The 27,743-nt window shown below is 33.0% G+C and overlaps 1 protein-coding gene across 3 annotated transcripts; it reads left to right on the top strand.

Annotated features, from left to right (window-relative positions):
* The first annotated feature begins 30 nt into the window (after nt 1–30).
* Nucleotides 31–27,743, top strand: LOC130638810 (von Willebrand factor D and EGF domain-containing protein-like). Of its 3 annotated transcripts, none has more exons than XM_057447032.1 (23): nt 31–282; nt 7,565–7,840; nt 8,330–8,428; nt 9,663–9,804; nt 10,550–10,785; nt 13,961–14,050; nt 14,341–14,661; nt 15,505–15,642; nt 15,852–16,037; nt 16,874–17,097; nt 18,446–18,642; nt 18,822–19,105; nt 19,497–19,737; nt 20,518–20,645; nt 20,736–20,984; nt 21,105–21,219; nt 22,351–22,500; nt 23,654–23,803; nt 24,090–24,251; nt 24,400–24,531; nt 25,121–25,413; nt 25,763–25,845; nt 27,027–27,743. In XM_057447032.1, coding segments are annotated over exons 1-23 (4,119 nt in total). In that variant the 5' UTR covers nt 31–60; the 3' UTR covers nt 27,028–27,743. The 3 variants fall into 3 exon arrangements, with proteins under 3 accessions (XP_057303015.1, XP_057303014.1, XP_057303016.1); XM_057447031.1 differs by lacking the exon at nt 27,027–27,743 and adding an exon at nt 26,450–26,959; XM_057447033.1 differs by lacking the exons at nt 31–282; nt 27,027–27,743 and adding exons at nt 3,462–3,519; nt 26,450–26,956.

Genomic DNA, 27,743 nt, shown 5'->3' with positions numbered 1-27,743 from the left:
TTGACTAACATTATAAGAGATAAACACATTAGGAAAAGATATCTGCAAGTACTTCTTACCATGATGGCGAACTTTTTCGTCAAGGCTTTGATGTTTGCAGCAATATTCACAAAAGTGTTAGCGTTACCACTTTCCGATTTTTTTCAATATGGAGGAGAAGGTGATACAGCAATAATTGATAGAGAAAATAACATACAACTTTTGTCCATAGATGATGGTGTTCTGCAAATTATAACACCTCACATTCCGTTTTTTGACAGAATTAATAACACTAATGTTCAGGTAAGAGCATTGTCCATCTACATTATCCACTTGTCTTTTTATGCATGATTTAACGTAAGTCTTCTTGGAATCACAAACATTTGATCCCTTCATTTGTGTCTTGCATACATAATAAAAGATATTACAAAAAGCCAGAAAAACTCACGAAATAAGTTTGGAAATATAAAATATATGTTATTGTTATTCATTTTCAATTTTTTACTATAAATAGACTTGTTACTTTCAATCAAAAGGGGAGGATGAAACAAAAGCGAAAATCTAAAGAGATAAATGAAGTCAAAAAGATATTTAAATAACTTAGTTTATTCGTTACTCCTGTTATGTAAAGCTCTAAAAGGTGAACAAGGAAATGTATAGGACTTTAAAAGTTAAGTGCCATGTTAAGCGCTTAAGTTCAGGAAACTCGTGTCGCATATTCAGTAAAAGCATTTCAGATGCATTTTGTGTTCCGAAAAAAAATTGCCCACTTCTTCCCTTTAAAGCTGAAAAAAGAACACATGCTAAAGAATAATCGTCTAACTTCCGATAAGAGTTCAGAAATTAATTGTGAGTAACACCAAGATGAGCGCTACAGGTAAACCATGCACCACATCTGTGTGAAGTGTTTACAGCGTCGAATTTATGTCCTTTCTTATAAAATCATTTCTCCTCGCGAATTTGTTTCAAAAAAACCCACATGTAACAGCTCGGTTCAGCTAACAAGTCACCCAGGAATTTAATAATACATACTAATTTTTCCGTAAAATATTCCTATTAGTCATACAGCTACGGTATATCTTTGGTTAAAAGAAAAACACAGGCTACAGCCTATAAGTTGTTGTCAAACTTATTGTCAGTTTAAGTAAAAACACAACATACAATCTGTCATTGCTAATTTAATTGTCAGTAAAAAAATAATTAAAAGTATTTACACCCACGTAAAGGAACAAACTACCTTTCTATCTTAACGTAACACCATCTGTACTTGCCTACGTTTAGTTTATAGCTATACTTAGCTAGCTAGCCACAACCCAAACTGTAGCTCAGGTAAGGTTAGATAGGTAAATCATACCCCCATGGGTGAATATAACGCAAAGAAAACAGCGTTCTGCTAGGTTAAACAGCACTCCCACCAAACTGAATGAAAACCAAGTGAAAACAGCATAAATATATACAAAACTAGCTGGAGTCTGTTTCTCACGACGTAGTCTGCAGCTATAGCCACAGTTGCTTGTAGTCTTAGAACTGATTTGTTTCGTCGCGTAGAGTATTTCGAAAAAGAGTCAAGATAAGGGGACTTTCATGCAGTAGAATGACTTTGCGAGTAAGAAAATATGTTCAACTGTAAAAACATAAGTAGAATCACACAGTGACAAAAAAAATATTGGAAATATTTTCTAAGTTTTTTACGTTCTCAATTACATAAAATATACAAGAATCTATATTATAATACCCGTATACGTCTTTCCGTCTGTCACGCATAATGGTAGGTTAGTTGCGCAAGTATAAAAAGGACGAGCAAACCCGTGGATTTTCCCACGGGCTAACGACTAGTTAATAAATAAATATCTTTCGAGAACAAGTGCGATAACTTGTGTATAATATAAACCAAGCATAAATCATTGTATTTGATCATAATAACTAGTTATTCAAACCCGTGGAAGAATCCATTTAAATTAGTGTGCTGTTAACAATTTAATTAAGAAGGCTGAAATAAACATTTTAAACGAAATCGCGTGGGGGAATCCACTCAAAAGCATTTAAAATGTATTGTATGCTTCTTATCACAGAATGATTTGTTGTCAATTTCATTTAAAAGAGACGAAAAAAACTATAATAAGGCCGAATCTCCACTGGACGATATTCGCGACGATTTTTGTGACGAAAAGTAGAAACCAATTAAACTTTTCGTCATGACGAAAATCGCGACCAATCAAATTCGAGTATTTATGACGATCGTCATGGAAATCGTCCCGTGGAGATTCGCCCTAACAAAGTTGTAACCCTTTTAAAATCGGAATTTTTTTTTACACAATTAGTTACGGAATGTTATTTTCAGACTATATATCCATATTTTTTCTATTATAACACACTTGTTATGATTTTTTAGCTTAAATACTATTACCTTTCACCCAAAAAATTTGACCTCAACAATTTCTCTTTAAATTAAAATTCATGTGGAATTATTTATTCTGCCGAATATAGATTAAGTCTACGCGCTTGCAAAATTGTACAGAAAGAAATGACGTAATTATTAAAGAGAAACGTTATTAACAACAAATATGGTGCATTATGTAGAAATTTAGACGATCTTCATTATGCTACACTGCACGAGCTTTAACTTTCGATAGCATTTTCGTTTTACTTTAAAATTTTCAGACAACATTGGTGAACCATGCAGCCATGATATTGTGTGCGGAAATTTTTTTATTCGGAATATGTTCTTTTAACAACGCTCGATGCATATCAGGGGATGCTAACAAAGAATCTTTTGAAAAAAACAAAGGGCTATTATTAAAAAAATATGAATAAACAAAAAAACTCCGCACATTGTTTTAACAGGGCTAACCCGAGGTTCATTTAAAAGCAAAAGCTGATGAAAAATAACGAGATTGTAAAAAGTTGGAGTTCGTAGAAGCTGATTTTTTTCTTGTTTTTAAAAGTTCATTGTCCTTCTTATCACAAAAAGATTTTGCTGATAACTTCATTAAAAAGGCTGAAAAAATGTGTTAATTGTTGTTGACGTCAGCAGGAATTTTGGAACATCGAGTGCCCCAAAGTGGATTATTTTGTAGTGCGGCGTGTTAGGAAATGCAAATATCACATTATGTGTGCCTACGTGTGTGCAAAAGTAGCTGCTGTACAGCCTGCCGGGTGCAAAGCATTCACCGTGTGAAGCTGTCCATATATGAAAAAAAGGGCGAAAAATGTCCTTTGTGTCAATATTTTGGTCTAGGATTGCAGTTATCAAAATATACTATCCAAGTTCAAGTGTTCAAGTGTGTTTATATCTGACTTAATTTTACAGGAGAAGGGATGATGGATTAACACGTTTCTTTGCCATTGTAATAGATGGCTTGCGTTGTGACGTCATTTGTTTACATTTTCTCGGACCTTGTGGAAGCTGGCAGGATAAAAAACAGCGAGCGCCGGCGCACGTATAGGGCTTCACATCTCCCAAGGTTTACAAAAAAATACGTTCGCCGAAATTAACCGGCCTGCTTGTCGTTGCTGCTGAAATAACTAGGACGCCATGTGGTGAGATTCAAGTTATTTTCTTTCGCTTGATAAAGATGAGAAAACTTCGTATATTATAAAGCTCACCCTAGCCAATGATGATGTATTACCAGATCCTTATACCTTAAAAAAGACTGGCAAAACGATCCAAAGTATTTACCAGATATAACATTTGGAGATATCCGTATGTACTTAGTGAAAAGTCCTAAAAGTGGTATCACTCACGAGTGGATGAAGGCTTTTAAATCATTGGATTCATACAACTTTTTTATGTGGTCATGTACAAGACGTCTAATATCATAACATTGATGCAAAAAGCGAATTTTGTTACATTAAAACAAAGTTTTGTTTGCCTTTGCTATATTGTTAGCTTTTTATTTTTTATGACTTTCTCCCCTTAATGCTCTACTTGCATTTTAAAGTTTTTACCAAGTCAAAGACTAGGCCAAAAACAAAAACTATATGAAGTATGGGTTGCATTACATAAGAAGGGTGGCTGGGTCCTTACTGCAAACTGCACATGCATGGCCGGGAAGCAAGTTATTAAGCATTGTGTATATAACTTATTAGGCAACCTAGCTCTAATACACTACATTTTGTTTAGACTTGGTTCAGCATGCAGGCGTGTTGGGGCTCTATTATTTAAGCTACAAGCCGGTGCATTATTAGGAATAAACAAAATTGCATGTACAAGTGAACTTTGCGCTTGGAAACGCTTTAGACGATTCGCAGAACCAGCTCTTATGACTGAGATAGACTTTAGCAGACCAAAGCAGAAGCAAACAGTACCCAAAGAAAAAAAAGTTGTGTCGGATAGAATGAAGAAGCCTTTTTCTTTTAGGGATCCCACACATTTAAATAATGAGTTTCATAAACAAAAATTAAAAGAACTTTATACAGTAAATCCAGATGCAATTCTTACTAGCCTATACGACAATGATCCAGAAGATTTTACAGTTACCAATAGTGAAACTGACACTGCTGACGAAACCGAATTAAATAGTATTCCTGAACCTTTGACAAGCCTTTTTAAGCCACAATTAATTAATAATAATCCTGAAGAAATTCAATCAGAGTGCAGAGAGCTTTATTATGAATACAAAAATGGCTACTGTGACAGTCAGTGCAAAAATTTAACGAAAGTTACAAGAGAACAGCGCTTGTCAACAGCATGGCAAATTCATAGAGCAGGTAGAATCACAACATCTGTCTCAAAAAGAGCATATAGTTTAAACCTAAATAATGAAAATTCTAAAAAAAAATTTACAGAAACAATCATGCAATATTCTACAAATATAACTGTATGAGCACAACAATACGGTATTGACATAAAAGCAACTGCTAGAAAAAAGTTTGTTGAGGTGTTCACAAAAAATCATGAAAACGTTATTGTAAAAGAAACTGGTTTACATGTGTCAGAAGAATACCCATTTATGGGAGCATCACCTGATGCTCTTGTTTTGTGTAAATGTCACGGCTTAGGCGTTTTAGAAATAAAATGTCCTTATAAATACAGCTCAGGTTTTGATGATGTTGAGTGTGATAAAACATTCCCTATTGATTCGGATGGCAACATGAAAACAAATCATCAGTATTATTTCCAAATCCAACAGCAAATGATTGTTACAAACACAAAATTTGATTACTTTTTTGTGTGAAGTGATAAAAATTATAAACTATCCAATGTTCATCAAGACACAGAATTTTGTAAAAAATTAATATCAAAAATTGAGCATGTTTTTTTCACAATGATTTTGCCAGAAATTGTGACACGAAGCATGGATCAAGAAACTGACAAGACAGAAAAGCTGTATTGTATTTGCAAAAGACCAAGCTTCCTACCAATGATTGCATGCGATGGCAAAAATTGTGCAATAGAATGGTATCATTATTGCTGTGTAAATTTACTCCGTGCACCTTCTGGAAAATGGTTTTGCGAAACATGCAAAAACAAAAAAACATTACAATAAAGAACCTATTGTGCAACAACACTTTTGTTAATGTTTACTAACACACATATAACTGACATAACATAATCTATTAAGTCAATTTCCGATATTGGAATAATTGACTGCAGGATACGAAACTTTCGAAGTCTTCCAATAACACGTTCTAAATGTATACGAACATTGGAAATTTTCCGGGATATCACCACATTACTTGCACTCATTTGTGCTTTTCCACGTGCAAATTTAGGTATTTTCAAGTAAGCACCCCTAGTAGCAAGATCTTGTGCTATCGTAAAACCACGATCGTCCAGTATACAATCACCATGCTGCAACTTATCAAGAAATCCACTTTGTGTTGTTATTTCCTTATCAGAAATTCGACCACCATAACCACGTGACAAAAAGCTAACTGCCCCAGCTGGTGTTATTCTGATAAGATATTTCATTGTGCAAGTATTTTTGTAGTTGGACCATGTTTGTGCACATGCATTTAGGTTATATGATCGTTCAGCAAAAATTTCAGTGCAATCAATTATGCATGTACAATTCTGAAAATTTTTTTTAAAGCTGTTTGGCAAATGACGTCGCAAGGCTTCTCTATCATGTCATATTATTAAATGGCATGTCTCTCTAGATATGATAGGGATCCATCTACGATATATTCGAGAAGCTACTGTCTCGCTCAAGCCAAAACGATAAGCTAAATCTTTGTTTAATAGACCTAGTTTTAGCTTCATAAGCACCAGCAACAAATGATCATTATGAGAAAGTTTCTCGCTAAAATATCTCACTTTTCTAACAAATAACGATAAAAACCATTCAAATAAACCAGGCGTGGTAATCTCAGTATACAAATTCAACATATTTTCAGCAACCACAGTATCATAAGAAAATTTGGTGCTTGAAGCATTTTCTAAAGGTTGAACCACATCATTCTTAAGTTCTAATAATTCCACCCTAGCTGTAGATAACTCTTTTTGAATGCCTTCTTTTTCCTTTTTGAGACTAAAAATTTCTTGCTGCAATTTTTCCAATGTAACTTCAGTCTGTGAAGATTTTGTGCACAGCTCTGCATCATTTTCAACATTGTCTACACCTGTATCAAAGTCAGCATCAGTGTCAGTGTGACTAGATGTAGAAGACATCCTTTCGCTCAAATCTGTGTAGCTTTTGCTGCTGAAACACTTCTTTTTTGTACGCAAACTTTAATGGCACATAATCTGGATGGTGTGGGTCTTTAGATTTTTCTCCTGGAATATAAAAAAAATTTGCTAAGACTTTTTTGTGGCACATTTAGTTATTATAGATACTAAATAGCTAGCTAGGTTAGCTAGCATTAAAGAGTTTAATTTTATATATCTAGCAGCTACATCTAAATAACTAGCTAGCTATATGGATAACATTACTTTTGTTGTTAAAAATTATGTTTTATATAAAAAGGTATTTTTATTTACCAGATATAAAATGTTCACTGCAAATTCTTGAGTTATCTATTTGTTTTTCTGTCCATTTTTCTCTCTTTATTGCTTGTACCCAAAGTTGACGAAGTTTCTTGCTTTCTTCATTGTGACCGAATGGTATGCGATAAAATTTTAATTTTCCACCTTTTTTTCTTTTATTGGAGCAGCCTACTGCACAACAAGAATCAGGCATTTTTTCAAGTATAAGTACAATCACAACCAGAACCTCTTGTTTTCACTGGCGCTACTATCCTGCCACCTAGTGCGCATGCGTTCGGTTCCATAAACACGCAATCCATTTAATAAATGGATTGCGTGTTTATGGAACCGTTCCGACTTTCTCGTGAAATAAAGAATGCTGGCATTAGCAAAAGTCAATTTTTTATTAACTCATGGTTTGTAATTGTCATGTGACAGGCACCATAACACTTGATACGCAAATGTTATGGTATATATCACTCCTTAAAAAAATAGAAGATGTCAGCATGAAAATAATACTTGTATGCTTTCATACATCTTTAAATCAATTTTTCTTCGTAACAGTACTGGTACATAAGATTAGCACATAACAGTATTCTAATAGATGTTAGAAAGAGTGAACCATCTAGATACTGTTGAACTAGTTGATAATACTTACCATACAATGTTTCTTCTCAGATTTCCACAAACGGCTATATTGCATTTGGAAAATCAATATACAACGTATATACGTCGCGGGAATTCCCTCTAAACGGTGTTGCCATGATAGCACCATTTTGGAATGACCTTATGTTCATAGAAACATCTGGAAAGTTTTACTATCAGGTACATAAAACAGGACCAGCTCTGGAAAAAGCTTCACGAGAAATCTTACAAAGAAGAGGAATAGCGATTCAACCACATTTCGTGCTTGTTGTTACATGGTTTAAAACAAATATTTATAGGAACAGCCGAGTAAGTTTATTTATATTTGTTTTTTCTTTCAGACTTGCATTGCATTCATTTACGCAGTTAGCAACTGCCATCAGACAATTTTTAAAACTATTCGTAATTTAAAATCTGGAATAGCATCCAATAAGGTTCTTTAGAAAATAGAGCTTTACCCATAACCTTTTCTCCCTTAAGTTTTGAAAAGATCTTTTGTAGTATGGATACATGTAAATGTGTAAGATCTTTGTACGAATATACTACATCATAACACACATGTTATGCTTGCAACAGAAGGTACATCATAGAGGAAATGGTTGTCATAGTAAGGTTCTTCGAAAGGTTTACGTCTACCACCGTCCTGTTTTATTTACAGAACGTTGAATTGTAAGGCGCCAGTGTTACTTTGAAGAGAAAATTACGAGTGTAAAATACCATAGAACGACAGAACTTGAAAAAAGTTCACTTAGCACCTAACTTGGTATAATGTTTGTAATAAAAAGTTTTCTTTTACAGGCAAAAGTGACTTTCCAACTTGCATTGGCATGTGACGCAACAGAAACTTATGCATTCTTTCTGTACAATCAATTGGACTATTTATCCAGAACAACATCGGTAAGACATTTGTTCTTTTAGTTTGTTTTGTTTCTCTTTATACTGCGCTTGTTTTTGTTTCTTTTTCTCGTTTGTTAATTTTTGGGTTAGAGTTAGGGTTAGTATTAGGGTTAGGGTTAGGGTGTGTTAACGAGCGCGAGCAGTACTTTGCATCGGTTTGCAAAATGGGATCGAAATGTTTTGTTTTTTTATTTCTAATTTAATCAAAAAAATAGAAACTTTAAATTTTCCCTCTTATCGAATGAGCCAGCCGAAAATTTTCTACGATACAAAGAAAGTTTCTATTTAATGCTCTACATTTTTACTTTCCACTAACACGCCCGAAGTTTTTCTCATTTTTATATTTGTTTGCGTATCTTTTCTCTAACAGTTCAGCATTACAATGTCAACAATATCTTGCTACGGTTTTTTTTTTAAAAGAAACGCACACAAAAAAACCCATTTCATCAATTTTACTTCATGCTTTTTTTCGTGTTAATTCGACCTTTTTCCTAAAAACGTTTTAATCAGCATAAAACGTTTTGTCGTAATTCTCTATCGTGGAGATGTCGTAAAGAATTGGCATCTAAAATTACCTCGTTAAAAAAAAGATTTCATTTATAAAGAGTCATATTTCTTGAAAATATAGATCCTTATTTATCCGGCTCCTTATCTACATTTGTCACTCCCCCCTCCCCCCACACACGCACACAAATCAGGACATGCTAATACACAAGAAATTGGAAAATAACAATTAAAAAAATTTTTTCCAAAAAAAAAATAAGATTTGAATCATTACAGTTTTCATAAAAAAATGGGAAGCAAATTAACTTGTTATTAAATTTAAGCTTTTTTGTCAACTAAACTTTGCATAGCTATTACGGGGTCTAAGCAGCAACTGAATGATTTTCTTCATTTCATTTCCAACTCTCGTAATCGATCTTGCGTGAAACTATGCAACTGTTGGTGAAACCATCAATTAGATATGATTCTAATTTAGCCAACAAAATATTTACCGATTTAAACAAAGTATTGTTTTATCAGATGTCGTCTCTCAGTAAAGACACGATAAATGCAACAAAATTTTTAAAAGCAGGGAATAACTATTTTAAGACCTAATTCGGTTGATTAAATTATTATTTTACATATATATTATCCAAAACAGTAAACAGGTGTCGTAAAGTATCGATATACAAATTTTAAGTCGTGACAATTCAATATTTAAAAAAATTTTAATTTGTGTTATTTCAAACAGGTTGGGTGGAATGATGGAAACATTACCGAATCAAATTTTTTCAGACATCCATTGCACCGCATGGCAAATGTGAGCAAATTAGTAGATACATCAAATGTTGGTCTGGATGGAATGTGGATGTATAGAATGGGAGAACCTGGAGGCAAGAAATTTGTCTTTATCAAGATATAATAAGCTTTAGAATGTCAAATGTGGACACATTAAAAAAAGGTGGCATTAACCCTTTTTTAACCGTTCAAATAGATAAACTTTTCAGTCAGTGTGTTACCTATCTGAGTTTTCATAGTTTTTTCCTGAAAATATTGGCGTTCAGGCACTTAGAGGGTGTTTTGGTTCATTCTTTAATTTGCTGAGTCAGCAGATATACTTAATTATAAATATGCAATGAAGAAGAAAAGAAGTACCTTTCTTGAGCTTTAACTTTTTATAACCTTTTCCTTTATGCACCATCTTTGTTGTTATTAACATTTCTCTTTAATAATTACGTCATTTCTTTCTGCATTATTTTACATGCGCGTAGCACTAAAGCTATATTCAACAGAATTCGACATTTTAACTAACAGATGAATTAATGATGCTGAATATTCTTGGCGAAAGATAACTGTATTACATACTATAGCTATAAAATAACCTTTCGTAAATAAAAAAAGAGCAGAATATACCACAATCAATGCATTTTTAATTTATTTACATCGCAATAATAGTTAGAAGCGAAAGCATAGTTTATGATTAAAATAGCTGTAGTTATAACATAACTAGCAACAAGTCAACCCCCCCCCCCCTACCCAAAAAATAAAAAACACATATACAAACACAAATACAGCGTGACAGAACCAAACAGCGAAATTAGTAACTTTGAGGTAGAAAACTTCAATACTTTCTTTCAGGGAATTTCCCAAGAATTCATCGTTATCCTGTCGTTAAAGTAACTACACAAGATAATCGCTTAGTTTTCAATTGCACTCTTGGTGACGATGTGCTCGATCCTAGAGGTGTATATGAAATCACGTGGTACAACGGAAATACAAAGATTAACAAAACTGACATTCTCTCCGATGGCACGAAAACATCTTTGTTGATGAATGAGAACGTGTTTCAAAGTTTATACCAACTTGGAGCAGAGGTAAGTGACATGTTCATCCGAAAAAGATATACCTTGTTCCTTGCAAAATGATTTTTAAACCTGTGAATTGCTCTTAAGGTGGTGATACACGATCCAAATAATTGAATTCGATTTGTCGAAATTATATTGAGCATTAAAATAAAGTCAAAACTTGACAGGTGATAGACGAGAACAGGTTTTTGATATTTTTCTTTTAATAAAATGTCTTCAGAGGGTGTAGACGAAGTTGAACTCGCTGCTGTTGCAGTTATTATTTCAGCACTTAAAAATTTAACAAAACGTTAGAGACGTCGTTTGTGAACGAAAAAATGGCTGCAGAAAAGACATACTTTTGTGGTGTGTGATAATTTATTACACAAATATCGGTTAAAGCGAGAAAATTGTTTAAATTTTTTTCTCTTTTCCTTTCTTCTCACTCTCTTTTATCTTTTTTTTGAAGACATGGTGTTTTAAACGTCCTCTAGTAATGTTTATTTTTCATATAGAAACTCACATTTTTCTGAACACACATTTGATGTACAAATTTTAGGCATTTTGATTGGTTAAAAATCTTCGATTGATCGAAAAAGTTAAAACCGATCCGACGTTTTACAAAATTGAATTCGAAAAGTCTGAACATGCCGAAAACATACGATTTTTACATGATACACGATCCAACTTGTCGAATTCGACAAATCGAATTAGATCAATCGGATCGTGTATCACCACTTTCAGTATAATAAAATAAATAAATATAAAAAGTTAAGGAAAAACAATCAAAGTACGCAAAGACAAAAACAACAACAAATTAATCTGTAAATTAATGCACAAAATAATAAGAACGTTTTTCTGTTGCTTGACGCGGTACGATGGCCCCTACAGCTCATTTCTCTTCCAATTTAAAAGCACTTCTCTTCTATGAACCAAAGTGTTCTATTGTCTGTATTCTCACACTTCTTTTCTGTATTTTGACGCTTCTCTTTTTTACTTCAAACCTCCTTGGCCAGAAGTTTGCTTTGCTAACATGTACTCAATGTAGCGACAGCTTTATATTGTAGCAGGTTCCTGTGCATTTGCATGAATAAAATAGTTCATGAATCAATACAGTTCATTATTAACTGATAGATATTTTTAACCGGTTTATTCGGGAAATCCGCTGCACTGATTGGCTAAAAAGCCTTCACTACGAGCTTTATACAGCATAGTATAACTTTTAAACTCATAGCAACTAAAATGGTTACTATAAATATAAACAAACAAACAAGTTCGTCAGAGAATTTATAACAAAGCTAGCTACATACGGTCTCAAAAATCAGCCTACAGTAAATCCGACACTTGGCATCACTCCACCAGAAAAACAGCAAGGGATGTTGATAATTTTAAATCCACTTGTGTGCTAGACTGACGGAGAATAAACTTTGGTTCAAAAAACGTTTAAAAAAATTATATATACGGATATTCGAATGTTTTGTTTTGTTTTTGTATATATATTTGAAAAATTGATATAATGAAATTCAAAACGAACGTTTTCTTTCTTTATCAAAACCTGGTTTTTACAACCTTATCAAAAGTAAATCTTTAGAACATAATCCTGGCTTCCACAAACCCAAACAAAATAGCTATCAGTTAATAAATACAAGATAAACTGTTTTATCTATCTCTTCTGAGAAATATTACCCTCAGTAAGCGCAAGCTCGGTCTATAATTTTGACCTCGGGTAATATTTCTTGGCATAGATAGACAAAACGGTTTATATGGTATTCGTAACAGAGTAATTATTTTTACTTATCAATAAACACAATGGCAAAATAGCTGCCCAGGGTTCTTAAAATCATAGTATTGTCCACCAAGCAAATACATGTTTTTCTTTTATAAGAATGTGCTTCATAAGAATATCAGGCTGGAATTTTATGTTGAGAATAATAGGACTTTTGTTTGTAACAATAGAAAAATAAGAATAATAACAAATCTGGTTAAAATTTTTGTATTCTTATTACCAAAGTGTGTAAAGATTAACGAATGCTTTCAACAAAAGTACCACAACATGTTTTTATCTACTTAAGTGTAATGGTTCACTAATATACATACAAAATTTTTTTGGCGAGTTATCAGCTAATAAGGGGTTATTTCTTTCATACAAGATTCAGTTATGAATACTCCAAGTGCTCCATTTACCATTTATTTGTGATTTGGGGCAGTTAGAATCAAATCCGGATAAACTCCTCGAGGAGCAGTTCACTTAGAGCATTTAAAGCACTTAAAACTAATAATTTTACTTACTATGGTCAAAGTCTTCTTGCTCCGAAAATCCATTTCTTTAGGCATATTTTTCTCCAGTGATACTCGTGCAGTGAGAAACCATTTTGAATACTCTTAATAAATTGAAAAAGCGCAGGATACGGAACTTAATTTTGCGCAAAAATTAGCAAATAATTCGCTTCAAATGTAAACAAGACTTCATTAAAAGTGAAAGTGATGCCATTTACCACTCATGCTGTCAATGGAGATGATTACGAAGGATACGGTTTATATTTGCAGAATATATATGGGGAAATAATGAAGCAGAAAAACTATCTACGATAGATGAAAGCGCCATACGTCAGTCGCTGTCTCCACTAAAAAAAATAATGAAAATGACATATAAATTAAATGGTGTAGATAAGAAAAGTAAAAAAAAATAAAAAAATAAAAATAAAATAAAACAGGTGAAATGGATGACCAAAGTGTGCCATTAACTGTGCCAGGCAAAGCATTTGCTACAGAAAGATGACAGCAGACTGCCAGACTCCAGACAAAATACAAAAAAAACAAATTGATTCATCCTTTGATAATGATGAAGACAATAAAGGTGGTCGGTATAACAGCTTAGTTTTCTTTTACTACAGACTGGTGAGGCTAAGAATTTACAGACACAAGCCCTGATTCTGCATCACCACTAAAATTTCGATAAAAAGAAGTTGAAAATAGAATACTATGACAAGTTGTGAAGTTATATCTCTAAAATTTTAGAAATTAACAATAATTTTAAAAAAATCATTCAATTCTGTACATTCTATTAAATCGTTATAAAACTTAGAATTTTCTTTATCAGAATGCTATTTTTAAACGGCACAGTTCGAAGACAATTTTGGAGTATTCCAATTCACCTTAAAACAAATTAAGCACATTCCAAGAAAGGAAATTCTTATTTATTTAGATATCTTGCAAAGTTCGAACATGGTACTCAAACACATCTTATACGAAAAGTCGCTTTTTTGAAAGTAACAAGTTCTTTGCTGGAATTAAGGTAAGCTACCTTTTTTTTGGCACATTTTTTTATTTTTAACTGCTATTGCAACTTGAATTGCTCTATTGCCTATTAAATTTACAATCTATTGTGTCCCAAGTCTGCATAAAATGGAAGGTCAAATCCTTCAAGAGTCATTGGAGGTGTAACCATAACTGATAATTCCATAATCAACATGAAGAAAGCCACTGTTTCAGTGATAAGTTATATATATATCAATAAATCGATCAATACACAACAAAAAACTTCAGTAATCAAAGGCAACCAACGTTTTAGTTTTCTAATTCTAGGTTGAGCCTCGGCAATTCGTACTAACTGAGTCTTCAGATGCAGCAAAAGTGAACGTGACTTCTACTATTCCCATTATGTGCGCTGATGGTAGTGCAAACTGTGAATTGACCATTTCTTTTTCATACCAAGGATTAGAAGTTTTTCTCAGTACCTGTATGGTCACATTTAAACCAAATTTACCCACTCTGCAAGAGTTGTTGATTTTTCCTACTCAAGATTTTGTTGATGATGGTGAAGTTAATGTTACAATTACACCAGTTGTTAATAGACCCACAAACATGTTTGATTGGCTTAATCATGCACCTTCTCTCCCAATCAAAGTAGGTTTTCTTACTTTCTAATTTTACCACTTTGATTTTTATTCAATTATAAATTCAAGTCAGTACTTTGCAATTTACCCTTTTATGTGTTTGATTAAGAATGAAGTTGTATACCCACCTAGATTTCGTACATAGTAAACGCCCGAAATACATCATTTTTTTAATATTTTTATTGCATGGGTTGTAAGATAGACAGAAAAGCAATTCCTTTTGTGTTATCAATAAAACTGTTAAACTTGACATTGTTTTGTTTCTATCCTATGTAAATGTTTTTATCAATGAATGTATTGTAGGAGTTAGATATTATAATTATTTTGAATGCTTCTTAAATTCTTTTTTTTTGTGCTTGTTTACGTTTTAAGCTACCATTTTTCTTGACGACGGAAAATACTGCAAAATATTGTTCCGTCGTCAAGAGCGCTAAGCCAATCAGAATGCTCAAAAAACCCGTATTGCCCGCTTGAAAAATCCAGACGGTTAACAAATTACAAGATTAGTGTCTGATGTAGTTCTTATCCCATGATTCCTGTTGAAAGCAGTATTAACAGTCAGGTCAAAAGAAAAAACTTTATCGTTTTTCAAGACTAAGCCGTGGAGCTTCTTTCATTCTTATTTTTGTTTTTATTTCAAAAAGTCAGTATTCCTTTTTATCTTCGCCAAACATTAAAAACTGGCCACAAAATTATGAAAAAAATGTCGAATTTCTAATAAATATAGCACTAATTCTAGTAACAAATTCCGGTAACAAAATTTGTTAATATAAATTGGTTCAGCTTGTCCTTAAAGGTGATATATAAAACATTTAGAGCAGTTTACTTTATATTTTATTTCTCTTTCCCTCAGATTACAACGACAAGCGTTACGACAGCTTCTTGTTCATCTTCTGGTGACCCCTACATCTCCACGTTTGATAGTAGATGGTATTTCTTTTATAACATTGGAGATTTCGTGTTAGCACAAAGTGGTAAAAATAACTTCAAGGTAAGAATAGTTTTAGAGAAATTACATACCTGGGAGGATTCTCCTTATTACTTATCTGCGCACTGACAGTCATTGGTCGTCTGCTGAAAGAAATTTCGACAATAAAAGGATACACTACATTTAATCACACAACTTTTTGATTTTAATCTTTAATAAGTACTTAAGTTAATGTAGCCACAATTTTAAAACATACATATTTGTTATTTTAGATCCACATTAGAACATTTGATTGTTTACAAGGAGTGACATGCAACTGCGCTGTAGCTGCCCAAGAAAAAGATGATATTGTTGCAATTGATATGTGCAATTCTGCTGCACCCAAATTTAGATTTCCAACTGGGCACCCTCCGTCTCCAGGAACAAGTTTAAAAGAAATAAATCCGTCTAGATTTCAGGTTTGTTTGTAACATCAATTTCATCAACAGACTAAATTTATGATATATTTTTTACTTGCTCTTGAAAAGTAATGAATACTCATTCGTCATGTGGTAACGCTTAAGAAATTTCAAGAATTAATTTCCTTTGACCTGGTGCAAGTTTTCAATTAAATTTCCTAGACAGGAAATCTTTGTTACTGGAACATTGCTCAAAGAAAATCTGACGAATTGCATAGTTTTAAACGTTTTTAACATACGCATCAACTTCAGATCTTAAGGACACATTTTAAAAGTCAAGAGTGGATTTTTCATTTGTTGGAAATAAATTTCATTATTCTATAGGAAATTTTTTTATCTTTTAGGAAACAAATGAAGATATATTTTAGATAAACTGAGTGTGTATTAAAAGGGGTTACCGTATCCTTTAAGGGTTTTTTTACAACTTAATTTGTACACCAGGACAATAAACCTGTTCACATGGTGGGAGAAATGATTTTAAGCGATAAAATGCTTTCGCAAACACAATTTAGTTGTTTATGGTGAACTATGATAAAAATAGGTTGGTCTATCTAACAGGACATGCATTAGAAGTTGGAAATAAATGCCGCCTTTATTATAAATACCATTGCTTTTTACTGCATTTCTAAACGTGTTATATTAAATGTTATTAAAAAGGTACCAATCATCAATTCTGATAAGAAAATGTTCTTTTTTATAACAAAATGATAATTTTGTTTCTGATTCTGGCCTCTAATAAATCCCTTCTTATATTCGAAAGTCAACAACATTCTTGGGCAAACTTTAAAAATTGTCATAAAGAATATATTTATACCAACTATTCTTATATGTTATAGATAGAATTTCCATCTGGAACAACAATCACTTTCCAAGTCCATCGACGCCTGCACCGTCCATCTTTTGCCAATGTCTATGTTCAAATATCTTCTATATATTATCAAAACACTGTAGGATTATGTGGAAGATTCGATGGCAACCGAAACAACGATATGACATCAAAAGAAGGAACAGTTTATCAACAAACGTATCCTGCTAGTCCTGTTTTTGTAAACAGCTGGAAGTAAGAACATTTTTTTAAATATTAATTTTAATCCTTGAGAGATTTTGCCAGCATATGTGAGTTATTTTCAAATTTATGCTCTCTTTATTTCTTATTTGTTTTATCTATTTTTTAAAAATCGTTTCCCAGACCAACGAATAATGTATTTGAATAATTAATAGCAAGTCTATATGCCAATTACATAGATATCCATGGACGTTTAAATTCAAATCACGATTTCAAAGTTAACAAAAGAAAACATGCTTAAAATGGTGGTGTTACCTAGAATACTATTTTAGGCTATTTCATATATGACAATTACATTAATTTGAAATGGGCTAGGAAATAAAATGTCTTAGTTTCCCGACCTTAGAAATGAGTTTTTCTACACAATCACATTAATTCTCTTATAATTTCGTTTGTCGATGTGATTTTTCAAGTTTCCACAGTGTCTAATTAATTTTAGTTTAGTCTTTAAGAGTAAATATATTTTCTCTATTCAACTTTTTCCTTTCCCCCTCCTAAGCGTTAAGACATTGTCCTAAACCAAAATATCTAATACAATATAAACTGTTTTGTCTATTAGTTTCTATTAATTTCGGAATTTAAGAACACTATAAGGTCAGAAGAAAAGAAGAAAGAAAAATAAAAAAAATAAAAATATCTTTATTTTAACATAGGCAGTTCGCAACTTACCATCAAAAGAAAAGACGTTTTAACATAAATACATACATTAAGAGCACACAAAGCTTAACATCGTTGCTCCATTAAACCTTTTCCCATTCCACAAAGTCAGTATCATGTATTATTAACTGACGGCTATTATAACCAGTTTAGACGGGAAATCCGCTGCACTGATTAGCTACAAAAGCCTTCAGCATGAGCTTTATATAGCACGGTAAAACTTTTAAACTCATAGCAACCAAAATGATTACTTTAAATGTAAACAAACAACTTCGCCAGAGAATTAGTAACACAGCTACCTACATACAGTCTCAAAAATTAACTTACAGTAAATACAAAACCTCGCATCACTCCGTCAGCAAAACAGCAAGAAATGTTGATAATTGTGAATCCACTGCATTTTTAATATCAACTTTCATTACAACAATGAGCAACAAGCAAAACGGCGTTGAATTTGTGTGATAAGACTCTTCTTCTATATATGAATATTCAAATGTTTTGTTTTCTTTTTGTACATGTAATTAAAAAATTGACAATGGACTTCCAATCGAAAGTTTTCTTTCTTTATCAAAACCTGGTTTTTTGTCACAAGTAAATCTTTAGAAAATAATCCGGGTTTCTAAAAACTGCAAATAGTCTGACTATATGAGATAGGAGCATTTAAATGGTATTTCAAAAATTATAGGTTACGGAATAAAGCCAGTTTGTTTTTCCAAAAAAGCGGGAGGAAGACATGCGATCCACCAACACAATTAAAACAAACTGACGTGTGCATCTGTCATACGAGAGCTAATGTAGTGGCTTCGATCTGTGCCGTTGGGAGATTTGCTTTAAAACCAACCTTCTCGTCTGCAACTACTTTTAAAACAATCGTTTCTGCCGGTAAGCGTCATTCTTAAGAAACCTTGTTAAATTTTTGCTAGCTATATACTGTAGACACGTAGAAAAATTTATGAGGAACATTTTAGAATAAAACTCCATAAAAGTACTCTCCATTCCATGTTGTGACTTTCATCTTGCTTTTAACGGTTTTGCCTTATATTCTTATTGTAAAATTCTAGCGTTCTCCGATTGTAACCGTCGAAGGCGTCGAAGACGCCGGGCTATATCAAACACTATCATTATTCCTGATGAAGGAGATGATACTATATACGAATATGATCCACCAGATCGATCGTTTGTGCCTTCAACATGGCCAACAAGCAGCGGAAAAACACAAGCTCAAGTTGAATCATTTTGCAATAACTCTATTTTAAATTCAACGTCAGGAAAAGGGTGTTCGGTAACACTGGGAGCGGATTTTGACATTGCAACATTTCGTCAAGAATGTGTATCAGATATTCAGGTAAGGGTTGTTGTAACACAAAATTCTTACCTATTGTTTAATACACTAAAAGTCCTTATAAATTTGATGTCGTCATTTGTTACACGCTGTTCGTATAGTACTCTAGTAGTTTAACGAAATGACCTGTCAGGATAGACAATTTTGGATTGTTATGGAAATCATAGTTCAATAGATATATCAATGCTGGTTGAAATTGAGTATTATTAACATACACCAATTTCTTACATTATCCGTTAAAAGAAGAGCTGATTTGAAAAACGGCCGCTTGTGTACCTGCAAAGTCTGAATAATAATTGCGTACTTTCATTTATTTTGAATCTTGCATCAAAGATATTTTGAATAATTGCTCTTCTTTCAGACCTTTCAATATGTAAATTGAATTTACCTACAGATTTCAGATTCTTATGACTATATCCAATCCATCATTGACTCGATGACATCATCGTGTACAGAAACTGTACTGAAGGGTGTTAGCAAATATTGGGTGAGGAACAACAATGGAACATTGACACCACCAGCTGCTTTTGCTGACAGCATTTGTCCAAACGATTGCAGCGGAAAAGGGCAATGCAGGAACAGTACTTGTTCATGCAATGATGGATTTGAGGGAGAAGACTGTTCTATAGAGACAAGTAGGTTTTAATATCATAGTGGTGTCTTCAACCAGTAAATAAGATTAGTGAAGCCATTGCATTGCCCATAAAACTTTAAGGCCAAATAACTTATATACGGTTGGAAATAACTGACTTCGAGTCTTGCATGTGTACGCTAATTTTCTATTATTAATTTTGCATAAAGATCCACTGTGTCGAAAATACAAGAAATTAGAATTCATAGACTTGACCAACCTAATATATTATAGAAAGGTTGCATTTTTTTAGAGAACGTTCACTTTTACTAGTTTCAATTTGGTAGGCAGTCTCGCTTTTTTTGGATATTGTGTTCAAAATGGGGGTCCCATCATTTGCACCTTGTCAATAATCCATAGGAAAAAAGGCATCCATTTGTGTGACAACGTTGTATTCAGAAGTGCAAAAAAGTGAATTTTAGTAAGATAAAACTTACCCAGTGCTCATATTACTTGGGCTTCCATTTTGTTTTAAAAAACTACTCCAAAGTAAAATGACTGAGACGGGTGTATGAAATGATAAAGCAACTTTCGCGATTTTGCGATTTTGCGATACTAACTAAGCCGTTTTGGAACCGACGGGTTAATAATGTCATCACAAAACCATTCGCAGAAAGTACTTGAAACATCAATATTTGGGTTTAGTGTAAAAAATCGATTTAATCGAAAATGACATCTTTATTTCTTCTTGTAAGGAACTTTTAATTGTACCTACCTATTGTGTGAATAACCATCTTTTTCTTATGAACTATAAGAAACAATCTTTTGTTTTCCTTATAATCAGATACACCTCCGACCGTAGTTCCTAGTGTGGAACTTTGTGATGGTAGGAATAAAAGCTGCTTAACAGTCAGTGTTATGGGTAGCAATATCCGGACATCAAATCCTGTATTCTGCAAGTTTACTCCAAAGGTAAAATAAACGTTTGCACGTTGTTAAGGATCCAGTTAAAAATCCTTTCTGTCTGTGTTTTTTCCCAATGTAACTATATTTGTATTATAGAGTCCTGGAAGCACCTCCATCACAAATGGAGCTGTGGTCGTCTCTTTCGCTGAGGTATTGTGCACTCTTCCATCTCCTCCTCTTATTTTGGTCGGTGACCCCTCCAACACTATTGGCAAGTCTACAAATGCATTCTACGTACAGCTCTCAAACGATGGGACACAATTCAGTAGGAATAAAAAGGCATTTGTAATTTACGACCCAAAATGTATTCAATGTAATTCAACCTCTGCTGCTTGTGAAGTGAAGGTAAATTACTTTGGATCTCAGAATTGCAAAACGCTTCAAATCGACTTTCAATCTATGCTACGGAGAAGTTTAGTTGTGTTTAACTGATAAGGGTTCTCATTTTCTGCTTCATGAATTTAGAGATCAATGTGCAGAATCAATGGATATTGTCTTGCGGAAGGTGAATCGAATCCATCACGTTCTGTTGAAGAATGTGTACCTTCAATTGATCAGTATAACTTCTCAGTAAGACAAGGTACGTATGTATTTTAATATTTCGTGAAGTGAAATATGGAACAGCTGCCTGTCCACACATGCCTGCTTGTAGGCTGGTAGCAGCATATAATAATTGTCTTTAATTTACCATTAAATTTTACTAACATGTGACCTAAACTTATATTAATTCAAAGTATTTCCATATATTATCAAAATTTTAATGTTGTTTTAAATACTTAAACCATGCCCTGCCCAGACAAAGTTTAATTTTTATGATTTCTTGCCACAGACGCCTACGTATTCACACCAAAGTTTTATGGTCAAGATGGCGACACCAAAAATTTATTTTTCACCTAACTGCTGTTTTAGGGCAAATTTAGTTCCAGTATTAAAGTTTGTTTTTTATAAAGCACAACAGTGAATAAAAAAGCATGCTCAACATGTTGGTGACATGAAAATGTGCCCTTCTTGGCCAAAATTAGTGCAAAAAATTACCTTAAAATTTGGGGTTTTTTATCGCCTAAAAATACTATTTTAGGCCTAATGGGTTAGTATTTTATTTTACGTACCCGGTATTTTGCATTAAATGTTGGCCCGAAGTTAAGATTAATCTTTTTTAGGTGGTTCTGTTCTAGACTTTTGGCCTTGGGATTTCTTTCTTCTTGCTACATTATAATAATTCTCTTGCTTCTTTGTTCATATGAGGGTCGTAATCAAAGGCGTGATTTGTAGATAATTCTAACACTAAAAACTCATACCAAAATGATCAAAATTGTCCTTAATTACACTTCTATAGTAATCATTACCCTTTTAAAATCATTGGTCATATTGTGACATCGCAAGCTGAATAATGTCATGCAATCATACACCGAGGGAACAAGATGGAGGGGATGTCCTACACACGTTTTCACTAGAAGATGAACGGACATAACAATAGGGGACTTTATGTTGAATAAAAACTGAATCGCTCTCTTGTTCATTTCAACTTTCATTACAATGGGCTAACAAAGATTTTTTGCTAAGTTTTTTCAGAATCCTCAGGAAAGGAGCTGATGTTATATTTCTAGGAAAGATTAAGCCTTGGAAGACACGTTTTGTAACACAACACAAAAGTAACTCGTCAATATTGACCACCAGTATCTGTCTCCTTTATACCAACACTCTTTTTCAGATAGCTGTCAATGGTCTGATTGGTCCGGATGGACACGATGTTCGACGACATGTGCCCAAGGTCATATGAGGAGGAGTAGAACATCTATAAATCAATCATGTGATGGACTTAGTCAAGAGTCAAGAGCTTGTCTTCTTCCACCATGTCCAGGTAATTCACTTAACATTTTCACGATTTTATTGTTATCTAAAGGATACATTTTCCTGATATTTATGTAAACTGCTTGTTGTGCCTTTAAATATGATGAAACATGATGCTAATGCCACATAGTCCCAGAGCAATACATATGGTTAATAAAGACATGAAACATTTACACGAAAAAACTTAAAATTTTAAAATATTAGTCTTAGTACTTAAAAAACTCGTCCTTTGGATAAACTGGCTGTTACCTTACATCTGGGCAGAAACCTGAAGCTATTCTAGCTTTCCTTTCCATTTTAACAAGGTGAATAGAATCTAAATACCAGTTTAGATCTTTTCTGATACTTCATACTTGTTGGTTTAAATTTAAAAAATAAATGAGGTATATGTACTTTCACGAATTTTTACAGGCACATCTGATTGTTTTAAGATAAACCCGCGTTCTAAGTATTGTGTGGCAAGAGTAGCTTAGTGTTCCTCAAAGCATCTTTTTTACTCTCAAGCCTGTAAAGTATAGCCTTACATATGGTTAATAAAGACATGAAACATTTACACGAAAAAACTTAAAATTTTAAAATATCAGTCTTAGTACTTAAAAAACTCGTCCTTTGGATAAACTGGCTGTTACCTTACATCTGGGCAGAAACCTGAAGCTATTCTAGCTTTCCTTTCCATTTTAACAAGGTGAATAGAATCTAAGGACCAGTTTAGATATTTTCTGATACTTCATACTTGTTGGTTTAAATTTGAAAATTACATTTGAAAAATAAATGAGGTATATGTACTTTCACGAATTTTTACAGGCACATCTGATTGTTTTAAGATAAACCCGCGTTCTAAGTATTGTGTGGCAAGAGTAGCTTAGTGTTCCTCAAAGCATCTTTTTTACTCTCAAGCCTGGAAAGTATAGCCTTCTGTCATTTGAAATCTTTTTATGTAGGTAGATGATGACAATCGCAAAATTAAATCTTTAAATTTTATTAAACTTCTTCACTCAACAGTTTTTATTTTAAAATCATGTCTTTCACACTAGTGGAAGTACCAACTGTATTTTATGGAGTCACAGATGTTATTTTTAGATTATATAATTTTGTCCTTCACATTCGCTGTTAAAACTAGCCTATAAAACTACTTTTTGTCTCTTCCATATATACTCTTTTAGATAATTGTCATTGGTCTGGTTGGTCAGCATGGACAGACTGTTCAACGACATGTGCTCATGGATACAAACGTAGAACTCGAACAGCGATGATTCAGTCATGTAATGGTCTTGTTTTCAACACTAAAACTTGCTTTCTGGGACCATGTCCAGGTGATTATAATATTCCCATTTTGGTATAATAATTGGTGGAAGACGGTTTTAAATAAACCAGAAAAAGACAAATCACGTGAGATTATGGCAAAAAGGGCGACTACTTATACCTATGTACAAGCTGCTTATACCACAGATTTTATTGTTCTTATTATTTACCATTGAAAATGTTTCTTTAACCGCCTTTGTGACAGCAAGCTTTTTTGTTTTAAACAAGCATATTTCCTAATCACCCAAGCTAATATTTCAGTGTTGAATAATCAATTAATTCGCTAACAAATATTAGAAACTGGTGTTATGTCATCTTGGACCAGCTGGACAACTTGCCAAGGAACATGTGGTGAGGGATATCGCAGCAAAAAAAGAATCTGTTCAAATAAAAATTGCCAAGGCAACTTAACAGATATAGAAACTTGTAATGATGGCTGCCGACTTTCAGATTGTCCAAGTTAGTTACTTTTTGGCTTTTTATCGTAGAAAGATCCTTTTTCTTGTTCTATTTTTTATTAAAAGATGGTAATTTGGTCGTAGTCATATGAACTTTGTAATATTTTAAATACATTTATACAATTTGACAATTTTAGTTTCGTTACTAGGTTTAGTCAATGATTTCGACTGTAATTTTGAGACTCCGTGTTGGGTATCAGATCAAACTGGTCACTGGGTAGTTAGCACCCACACTCCGTCTCCAAGTACTGGACCAGATGTAGATCATACCTTCCCATCAGGTATGCTTATGTGATACGTATGATAGGTAAAATAAGCCTTAAAAGTAAATATATTACAGAAAATATAAAAAAACCAAATACGACATTAATATAAAAAATGATCACTATTTGCGGGTTACAAACCTATTCCTACCAGGTTTTTATGCATCTCATCACTAACACCATCCTTAGCAATTTGCGATGAAACCTTTCGTGTCTATCGTTCTTCTATTTATGTATGAATTTATGTATTTATGTAAGTTTAACACCATCAATTTTATTACGGGGGTCAAACATTGCACTACCTTTGCATGATCAGTTAATTGGAGTAATTATTTATATAATTAATTTTTGAGCATGATAAATGCTATGTTTGTAATCTGCAAATGATCTCTAACAGCATAGTATATAATTAGAAAAGGTTCTTATCATTCCTGTAAAAAAATTTATCCCGAAACAATAGATTTATACTTTCTAATTCATATAGTAAAAGTGAACACAATATCACAAATTGATTAACTTAGTGATAAAACAAGGGAGGGAGAGAGAAAACAATTAAACGTTTTTAGTTGCTTGAGAATGACTCTAATCTTTTATGTTATACTTTTAGGTTGTGGTCATTTCATTTATTACGAAGCTAGTGGCAAACCTACTGGACATGTAGCCTATCTAACCTCGTCCTCATTTGTGCCAATGCAAACCAAATATTGTTTTTCATTCTATGTGTCAATGTACACCCGTTTTCTCCAATATATGGGTTCCTTACATGTCTACATGGTCAATAGTGCCACACTGCAGCAAACCCTTCTTTGGGAAAACATCGGAGTGCTGACAAATAATGCTTCACATTGGGAGAATGTTAATATAGATGTTGATGTTGCTGTTGGAGGTGCAAATATGTCTGTAAGTAATCTAATCGGGTGAAAATTTCCATTACATACCCAAAAACGTATTTCTCACATTGTTGTTCAATTCGGTGAAGCTCCGCTCGATATAAACCACTTGCTAATTTGATAAATTTAACCAAGATTTGAAATTACTGTTTTGCATATATTGCAGAAACATGCATCACCTTTTCAATGTCCGATGGTTGCGTAAAATTTTTTATAGGACCTAAAAAGTATAAAGTCGTCCTTTGAGAGAGTTAGGCGTTTAATATAGTATTCACATTTCTCGGTTCTTTGTATAGTTGAAATAAATTCCATTTGATAAAACGTTTACATGAATTTTAATAGTAACATTTTATACATAGTTCCTGTTCAAAGCAGTTAGGGGCAATGGCTATAATTCTGATATAGCAATCGATGATGGCACATTGGTGGCTGGCCAGTGCTAGTAGGTATCTCTTTGTTGCACTGATTCTTAAGAAACTTGTGTGGGCATGAGAAAATCTCATAACTGTAGTTGAAGAAATCTATGTCCTCTGTATTTTTCTCACTTTAATAGCAACATAAAGGGAAGGGTTAAAGGGTCAACATGTATTCATGCATTGTCATGACAACAACTACAAAATGTTTCCATGAAGGGACAAATCTTTTTAGAATTATACAGCTGTTAAGAAACACATTGATGAACTTTTCCTTTATTTGCGTTCAATTTTTTTAAGACATCAACAAGTAATAAAATGCCGTATTAATCGGCGCTAAAAATAAACAAGACAACAAAGTTAAATTAAATTAAAAACTTCAAGTTCTTCAAGATCGTCAACACACATGTTTTCAGAGATAATTTTGTGTCGAAAATCTTATTATCTAGGTTTAGTATTTTCTGATTAAAAATTTGTGGAGAGAGTAGCTAACTAGCTTAGCTACGTTTTCATTTTATGGCCAGATATTTTTAGTGTTTCCCCCAACCTAGCTAGATTTCACAGCCACTTTTCACAAAGTTCCTAAAATTTCTTATTAAAAAGTTCTATAATCTGTTTTATCCTTTTTTTCAGTTTGTAAAAAATCATTTTTCGCGAAATGACCGAAATGTTTTTTGGTGGAAATGCTTTAATACACGATAATGCATACCTTGAAGCTTTTTTATATCAAATTGTGACTAACAAGCGTGTTGGAATGTTGCCATATTTGCTATATTAAATGCAAATTTATTCCGTTTCGAGACCTTTATTTTCTTTGTTATGAGTCTTTAAAATGAGATTGGGGTAAAAGCTAGTTGGTTCAACCATAGTAGCCATCGATACTCATGGTAGTCTTCCCTTGAGACAATTTCGGAAAACTTCAAAATGTAATAACTTGTGTAAAAAGGAAAATATTCGCTTTAAACTTTCTATTGGATGCCTTTAGAACAAACTGACGGAATTGAAATAAAAATAATTGCATTGGCTATACTATCTGAGTTTTATATTTTAGGCTTTTTAAAGGAGGTCTATCAGATTTTTTCAAGAAAATTATAAATTCTGACCACGCCATATCAATCGGCAAACTATTTTTATGCAAAACAGTTCTTGTTTAGTTTAGATATTGTGATGAGAAAATCACACATAAAATGTAACATTTATCATATTTTAGGAGAAACAATTAAGGTGGACCTATCTTGAATTAATGATGCCACCCCAACATCAAACGTTCCTGGATTTACTAATTATCTGACTAATTTATCTACGTTTTTGCTTAATATTCTGTTTTTGTATGATACTAGCAAACATTTCTAAATTATCTATATAACTGGAATGTCTATTTAGGATTTCTGCTTTATTTTTTCAATGTCACTATATATATAAATATCATTTATTTAGTATTTTCAATGTACAATCTTGGACATAAATTAGTGGACAAGTATTAAATTTTAACTCCCCCAAGCTCAGTGTTGGAGCCAAAACAGTGATTGACCCTCAAAATTCAACCTTGAAGTTGGGGGGAAGGGGGGGGGGGATTAAAAAGTCCATACATATTTTGTCCAAGATTGTAAATCTTCCATGACTATACAACTTGAACTACTTTATGCCAATGTGCAAGGACGCTTAACAGCACCCAGCTGAACTGCAAAACATTCTTCCACAAGCACTTTCTTCCTATTAAGTAGTGCTTTAATACAATGTTTTTAATACAATGGTTTTAAAACTAGACTCTAATAACTCTTGATCGTCACTTGTTGAGAAATGTACTTTATTATTATTTCATTCACTTGATTTATATAACTTTTGTAGAATTTGATTTGTATAATTAGAATTTTGCAGATATTTGTGTAATCTTTGCGAATTTTGTATAGAAATGATCTTTCTAGAA

The sequence above is a fragment of the Hydractinia symbiolongicarpus genome, chromosome 1, assembly GCF_029227915.1.
Source record: "Hydractinia symbiolongicarpus strain clone_291-10 chromosome 1, HSymV2.1, whole genome shotgun sequence".
NCBI classification, from domain to species: domain Eukaryota; kingdom Metazoa; phylum Cnidaria; class Hydrozoa; order Anthoathecata; family Hydractiniidae; genus Hydractinia; species Hydractinia symbiolongicarpus.
The sequence above is the reverse complement of the archived record's forward strand: the minus strand, read 5'-3'. Positions and strand labels throughout refer to the sequence as shown.